Source organism: Poecilia latipinna, unplaced genomic scaffold (assembly GCF_001443285.1).
Source record: "Poecilia latipinna isolate Pla-1442-1.1 unplaced genomic scaffold, P_latipinna-1.0 Scaffold6406, whole genome shotgun sequence".
Classification (NCBI taxonomy): Eukaryota; Metazoa; Chordata; class Actinopteri; order Cyprinodontiformes; family Poeciliidae; genus Poecilia; species Poecilia latipinna.
In genome coordinates, this window is record NW_015119022.1 from 9,025 (window position 1) to 16,991 (window position 7,967).

Here is a 7,967-nt window from a genome sequence, read left to right on the forward strand (position 1 = left end):
TATTGTGAAAAAGTTATTTTGTTTAAATTGCCTCATTAAGTTAAACCTCACAATTCAAGATTAATTCATTTAAAACAACGTTTAGACAACTTATCTCTCATTGTTAAATCAACTTCATCAAATTTAATTTCTGAGTTAAAACCAAAACAATTTTCTTGTTGATTTAAATTCCATCTTCAAGGCAGCAGGTGGACTTTCATTTCCAAATTAAACCACCTTCAAATGTTTTACAGTCTAAAATGAGCTCAGGTCTTTTTAAAACGCTTCAGTTCACAAAGAAACCAAATTTTTGCTGTCAGAAAAAGTTTTTTCGTGCTGAGAAACCTCACTAATGTCTGGTTGTTGTTGTCAGCTGATAATTTGGAGAAGATGTTTTCATGTCTTTCTTTCATTCATACCAGACACCTTTTTATGTCTATTTGCTAATTTACAAAAAGAGACTTGACACCACAGTTTTGCATTTCTGTCTGTGGAAAATATCTGGAAGCACCTTTAAACCCAGCATTCAAAAGGTGTTGGTTGTAGTCATCTGGCAGTAGTATACTAATATTCTGTTGGCAAATCAAGGACCAAGCATTATTAATGATGTTTGCTCCTTGAATTATTTTCCTTTAGCACTGGCAAACTTAGTCATTTATTTTTACCAGAGTTAACACAACATTGAAGAAATCTCCTGGAAGTTTTTTTATTTTTTTTGGAACTAAAGATCCTTAAGAATTTGTGGTAAAATAAGTAAATCTTGTTATTTAACAATCACTAAAATATGTTTTAATGTTATTAGCAGTCATTTTATTTAACTTCAAGTCAAATTTTTTGAATAAGAACATTACATTTTTATTGTAATTTTTCAGAGTTTCTTCAAGGTTTATAAAATAAAAAAAACTTTTCTGCTGCGTTAGAGTTACGATTCTGCTGATGTCCTCATAAGGATATTAAATGTTCTTTCATTCAACAACATTGAAGAAACTCCCAGACTAGAGGTGGAAGACAGAAATATCTCTTAATTTGTGACAGATTATTTACTTTAAAAATATATCTCTTTCTTTATTCAAATGTTTATTAGAATTAAATAGGTTGAACTGAGGGTTTGAATACATTTTACTGTTTATGCTGATTGTTTTATTTTATTTGATGGATTGTTCCTTTATGGATGGACTGGAAAATGTATTTCAACCTTGAAAAATGTTTGACCTTCATCAACTTCCTTGAACATTTAGAATATATCTTATGTTGTTTTCAGATTTGAGTTTTAATAAGGTTTGATGCAACTAAATGGTGAGAGTGTAAAATGTGTGTTCAGTGAACGTTATCAGTGTTTGCTGCAGATTCCAGCTGCATAACAAAGTTCAGTTTCTGTTCAGACTGAGGGAGGTTTTTGTACGATGATTTTTCACTGTGTGAACACGGAGCCACTATGATAACTCTGACAGTAATAAACTGCAGCATCTTCAGCCTGAACTCCACTGATGGTCAGAGTGAAGTCAGAGTTTGATCCACTGCCTGTAAAACGACTTGGAGTTCCTGATGCTCGAGTGCCGGTACGATCAATGAGGAGCTTAGGAGTTTGTCCATCTTTCTGTTGGTACCAGGCTAAATAGATGCTATAAATATTCTGACTGGTTCTACAGCTGATGGTGACAGATCCTCCCAGATCAGCTCTCACTGCTGCAGGCTGCTGAGTCACAGTGACCTGACCTCTGACCTCTGAGGACACAGAGACAAAAACATTTTCATGGTTTAGTCGGCTTCATTTCAGAGGGACAGATGTTCATAGAGGAGAGGAGTTGGATTCTCTGGACTTTACCTGTGAAGCAGCAGCAGAGGAGAGTCCAGATGAGGACGCAGATCAGAGTCATGTTTCTGATGATGAGGAGGATTTCTGTGTCTTCTGCTGTGATGAAGGACAGCTGTCAGTCATCCAGTGTTCAACTGTCAGGACTATAAACTCTCCCAGAGCGCTGGAGCATGGAGCTGCTGATGCAAATCACTTTATTTAAGATTTGAATGGGATCCGTCAGATTGTTTTCTTCATAGTTGAAAGTCTATTTTAAGCTTTTTCTTCACACGTGAGTCTCTGCTAACATTTGTGTTAATCCTGGTCTCCCAAGTACATTGTTTAAATTCAGACATGTTTTATTTACTAACAGATTTAATTGAGATAAATATTTTATTAACTTGTATTGTTGCTGTGTTTGTAAATTGTACTTTTCATTTCAAACTCGGTCAATTTAATAAATGAGATATTGGATCTGAAAAGGACAATCTGCATTTTAAAAAACGTATTATAAAATAAAATAATATAAAGTAAAATTAAGAGAGGAGAAAAAAATAACTATATTCTTGGCTCTGTGACCTGTGAGGCCTCCCAGGGCTCCCAGTCTGCAGTCACAGAGACACTGAGGAGAGACCAGTGCTCCCAGTCCTGACCTGACTCTCTGAGACTCTGATACTGGCTTTAATCTGTCACTGCTCTCACTCTTTCTCTGCTGATTCTTCTCTGTTTTCACTGAGTCATGTTTGCTTTGTCATGTTGGTCACTGTTCAGATAATAAATATTTACTCATCAACTTCTGGTGTCCATCTGCTTTTTATCGATTTTAAAGTTAGTCTGAATTCAGTGTTTATATGTCAAAACTATCATATTTTTCTCATCAGACCAGAGAGTGGAGTTTACTACTGTTGGATCATTTAAGGTTTTTAAGCAATTCTTGTAGAATTTTATATTTAACACATGAAACTATTTTATAACTCGATGTTTTAAAAACATGGCGTCACATTTTGCTCATGTTCTATTGCTGTCTTTATAAATTGTTGCTGTTTTAGCAAAATAAAACAGAGTTTGGTTTATAATAGATCTTCATGGCTAATTAAAATTATTAGGTCATTTGACAAAAAATATGTTTCAACCATTTTTTGTATTACGGCTCTAAAAGTTTGGAACAGACAAAAATCACATCATTGTCATGTTTCATGCCGTGAATCTCTAAACTAACGTAGAGTTAAAGAAATGTTTGTAATCAATCTTAAAAGCTTGAGTATGTGAACAATTTCTAATTATTACATGACTTTTGTTTCACTTTGTTTTTTTTCCTTTGATCAGTCCAAAGTCAGAACATTCAATTCTGGTCATTGAATGTTTTCTACAAATGAAAACATGTGTTTTAAACTTTTATTTATTACATCTTAGATCATAGATGTAAAAATTGATTGAAAATGATTCAAAACTTAATGTTTCAAATGAGTAGTAGCAAAAATCTCCCTGCTGCTTCCGTTCTTCTGTATATTATGTCATGTTGGTCACTGTTCAGATAATAAATATTTACTCATCAACTTCTGGTGTTTATGTCCTTCAGGTTCTTCATTTTAATTTATGCATTTTAACATTTTCTATATCAGCCTCAGATTAAGATTAATTGTCTTAAATATAAATTATCATGAATTTCAAATCATTTGGTGAAATGTTTTGAATCAAACATATGAATTCAGTCTGTTAGAAATATATTTATAAAACTATTGAATTACAAAATACTGAGATTCTGTCAGACCAGACATATTTTACAGACGTTCTTTGCTGTTTAATTNGAGCAGGAGCCCCGGGGTGCTGCAGAATGACGGCCTCTACAGCTGGAGCAGCACCCTGAGGCTCCCTGCAGACCAGTGGAGGAAGGTGGGCTCTGTGACCTGTGAGGCCTCCCAGGGCTCCCAGTCTGCAGTCACAGAGACACTGAGGAGAGACCAGTGCTCCCAGTCCTGAGCTGATTCTAATGTTTCATTCTGCTATAGATTATTTGCTTTAAAAATCTTTGTTTTATTTCATCTTCATAACCTCTGTTATGTGTTTAAAAGCTCAATTTCTGTCAAAAATAATAAAATCAAAATCCTTACTCCTGTTTTGACTTCTTTATTTTTCTGTTCTTACCTTGTCAGAGGAAAAACAATGTTTTGTTCACTGTGTGCTGCATGTTAGTAGAGGTTGTTTGCTGCAGAAACTGCAGCTCCTCAGTATTTTTACAATACATTTATCATTTCATTTCAGTTTATTCATATAGCTAAAATTTATTAAATTAATGTTATCTTGTTGTACTATACCAAAAATGATTTAATAGGCTTAAAAGAGAAAAAACTTTACATCCTATTAAGTTATGTATAATATGAATTAAGTTTATGATTTATTCTTTAACAAAACTGATAAAAATAGATATTAAAATTTCTCTTTTTAAATAAGCAATTAAAAGTGTCATGTGCCCAAATATTTGTTCAGTTGACAGTCATTCAGTAATTGATTAATTTTCAGTGTGTGACCAAAACTTGGCTGTTCAAAGTGTGAGCTCTGACAGAATCTTCAGCCTGAACTTTATTGATGGTCTGAGTGAAGTCAGAGTTTGATCTACTGTCCATGAAACCATTTAGAGTCCCTGAAACTTTTCTTTTGGACAAATAATGAACAGCTGGAGAGTTTCACCCATTTCTGTTCTAACCAAGATGTTTATTGTCAAACATCTGACTCATAAATAGATTTTAATTTTAATTTTTGCTAAAACCATGTTGCTTCTTGCATAGAAAATGAGGCTAAAACAATGTATCTATATTTAGATAAACTCAGCACACAACCTTAGATTATGTTCAGAAAATCTCCATGATGACATTTAATTTCAGTCTAAAGTCAAATGTTATCTTCCCAACAAAGTTTCTCCAGGTGTAATATTCCAACCTCTTTATTAATTTCAAAGCCATATCGGAAACGTGCCACTTATTTCAATATTTACGTGAATGTCGTGGTGTCTGTGCTTAGTGAGATGTTTCAGTGTAACATCCAGCTAGAGATTTTATACAGTCTGACTGAGGGAGGTTTTTGTACGACTGTTTTTCACTGTGTGAACAGCTCATACTTGTTAGCATCAAATTCTCCCGTATGAAGGTGTTTTAAAATAACACATTCATGAACATTTGTGTGTATTCATGTGGAAGATTTCAGTAAACTATCAGTTTCTGCAACAGCTGGAAGCTGCAGCAATATAGTTTCTGTTCATTATGACTGAGGGAGGTTTTTGTATGACTGTTTTTCACTGTGTGAACAGCTCATACTTGTTAGCATCAAATTCTCCCTTACAGTAATAAACTGCAGCATCTTCAGCCTGAACTCCACTGATGGTCAGAGTGAAGTCAGAGTTTGATCCACTGCCTGAAAAACGACTTGGAGTCCCTGATGCTTTAGTGCTGGTAGCATAAATGAGGAGCTTAGGAGATTGTCCGTCTTTCTGTTGGTACCAGGCTAAATAGTTGTTGTTAAAAACATTCTGACTGGTTCTACATCTGATGTTGGCAGATCCTCCAATATCAGCTCTCACTGCTGCAGGCTGCTGAGTCACTGTGATCTGACCTCTGACCTCTGTGGACACAGACGCAAAAACATGCAGCAGCTTCATGGTTTAGTCGGCTTCATTTCAGAGGGACAGATGTTCATAGAGGAGAGGAGTTGGATTCTCTGGACTTTACCTGTGAAGCAGCAGCAGAGGAGAGTCCAGATGAGGACGCAGATCAGAGTCATGTTTCTGATGATGAGGAGGATTTCTGTGTCTTCTGCTGTGATGAAGGACAGCTGTCAGTCATCCAGTGTTCAACTGTCAGGACTATAAACTCTCCCAGAGCGCTGGAGCATGGAGCTGCTGATGCAAATCACTTTATTTAACATTTGAATGGGATCCTTTTGGTTGTTTTCTTCATACCTATTTTATTATAAACTTTCTGCTTCATAAATATTTCTCTGCTATTATAGATTTGGGTTAATTCTGGTCTCAAATACATTTTTCAAATTCAGACCTGCTTTATATCAGCTGATTAAATTGAGTCAAATGTTTTAACTACTCATATTGTTGATGTGTTTGTATTTTTTTCTGTTTAGTCATTTCAAGCCTGGTCTATATTTTATATGAGATCTTAGATCTCAAAAGGGACAATCTGTATAAAAAATATATTGTATAAAATAAAATACATTTCGAGGGGAGAATAGATTACATGTATTCTTGGTTTAAGTTCTTTTAAAATCATTTTTATTAGGTTCTAGTCATCTGGCAGTAGTATAATAATATTCTATTGGTAAATCAAGGAGCAAGCATTAATAATTATTAGGATATGAATTATTTTCCTTTAGCACTGTCAAACTTAGTCATTTATTTTTACCCTGGTTAATACATAAAAAAATCTCCTGGAATTTATTTATTTCTGATCTAATGGTCCTTCAGGATCTGTGGTAAAATAAATAAATCTTGTTAGGTATTTGAAAAACACTAAAATATGTTTTAATGTTATTAGCAGTCAGTTTGTATAACGTCAAGTCAGATTTTTTAAAACAAGAACATTAAATTTTTGTTGTAATTTTTCAGAGTTTCTTCAATATTTTCTGCTGCGTTAGAGTTACGATCCTGCTGATGTCCTCATAAGGATATTAAATGTTCTTTCATTCAACAACATTGAAGAAACTCCCAGACTAGAGGTGGAAGACAGAAATATCTATTGATTTGTGACAGATTATTTACTTAATTTTTTTTTTAATTCAAATCTTTATTAGATTTAAATAGGTTGAACTGAGGGTTTGAATACATTTTACTGTTTATGCTGATTGTTTTATTTTATTTGATGGATTGTTCCTTTATGGATGGACTGGAAAATGTATTTCAACCTTGAAAAATGTTTGACCTTCATCAACTTCCTTGACCATTTAGAATATATCTAATGTTGTTTTCAGATTTGAGTTTTAATAAGGTTTGATGCAACTAAATGGTGAGAGTGTAAAATGTGTGTTCAGTGAACGTTATCAGTGTTTGCTGCAGATTCCAGCTGCATAACAAAGTTCAGTTTCTGTTCAGACTGAGGGAGGTTTTTGTATGATGATTTTTCACTGTGTGAACACCCACTGACTGCTGATGTAATGATAACTCTGACAGTAATAAACTCCAGCATCTTCAGCCTGAACTCCACTGATGGTCAGAGTGAAGTCAGTATTCCCAGAGTTTGATCCACTGAAACGATCAGGGATTCCAGTATGACGGGTGCTTGCGCATCTAATAAGGAGTTTAGGCTCTTCTCCTGGTTTCTGAAGGTACCAGTTGAAACAGTAACCTGTACTTGGACTGACTTTACATTGAATAGAGACAGTCTGTCCTGGAACAACAGACTGAGATCCAGGAGTCTGAGTTACGGTGACTTGTCCTGAAGATCCTGAAAACACAGAAAGACAGAAACCTTCCTGAAGAAAAATCAAACTTGAATAAATTTTATCACCATCCAAATTTGAAGCTGTCAGGTCATGAATCCTGAAGATCTTGGTTACATGTTAACACAAAGTTTAGATCAGAGAGTCTCACCCTGAACCAGGAGCCCCAGGATGGTCAGCAGTAGAGTCAGTGACATCATCGTTGTGCTGCTGGTGTGTCAGTGGCTCTGAAAGGCCTGGACAGCCACTGATCAACTCTGACCTCTTAACAGCTGCAGCAGAGAGGCAGGACACATATGCAAACACACTCAGTCAGTCACATGGAGATCAGCTCTACATGTTCTCTTATAACGGCCTCAGTTTCTATCGTCGTGTTCTCTGAACTGCAGATGGTTTTGACTTTTGAAATAATCTACAAAAATACATTAACATACTAAATTAAAAAGAGAAAATAGGCCAGTTTAGGCCATATAAGCAGCTTTAATTAAAACTTGTAGGTCAAGTGAAGAAACACACAGTTATAAACTTATAAAGGTAAACTCCATAATTTCAAAGTTAAATAAAGAACACAAAATTAGATTACATTCATTAAATACTTCTGTTGTATCTGAGCTATAAAAACATTTCACATTCCCCATGGCTGGTTTTAAATAAATCAGTGAATACTTCCCTGTTTTCTCTCATCCCTCTTGGGTACAACATTTAACTTCTGATCCCTCATTTTTAACAATGTAGAGTTCAATGGGGCTGATTT

General features: G+C 34.8%; 4 gene segments (V, D, J or C); 1 reads left to right on the forward strand and 3 right to left on the reverse strand.

The window, feature by feature from the left end:
- The window catches only part of LOC106943918 (Ig kappa-b4 chain C region-like), an 11,378-nt gene extending 7,494 nt beyond the window's left edge, over positions 1-3,884 (forward strand). The window contains 1 exon segment of the C gene segment in view: positions 3,599-3,884. Within this exon segment, the coding sequence occupies positions 3,599-3,754 (156 nt within the window).
- Positions 1,249-2,141, reverse strand: LOC106943917 (Ig kappa chain V region 3381-like). The segment is given in 2 exon segments: positions 1,249-1,704; positions 1,805-2,141. Coding segments are annotated over 2 exon segments (366 nt in total).
- Positions 3,885-5,063: 1,179 nt separating the features above from the next.
- On the reverse strand, positions 5,064-5,679 carry LOC106943919 (Ig kappa chain V region 120-like). The segment is given in 2 exon segments: positions 5,064-5,389; positions 5,497-5,679. Coding segments are annotated over 2 exon segments (378 nt in total).
- A 1,070-nt stretch (positions 5,680-6,749) lies between these two features.
- LOC106943920 (Ig kappa chain V-III region NG9-like) lies at positions 6,750-7,584 on the reverse strand. The segment is given in 2 exon segments: positions 6,750-7,218; positions 7,365-7,584. Coding segments are annotated over 2 exon segments (372 nt in total).
- Between the last annotated feature and the right edge of the window lie 383 nt (positions 7,585-7,967).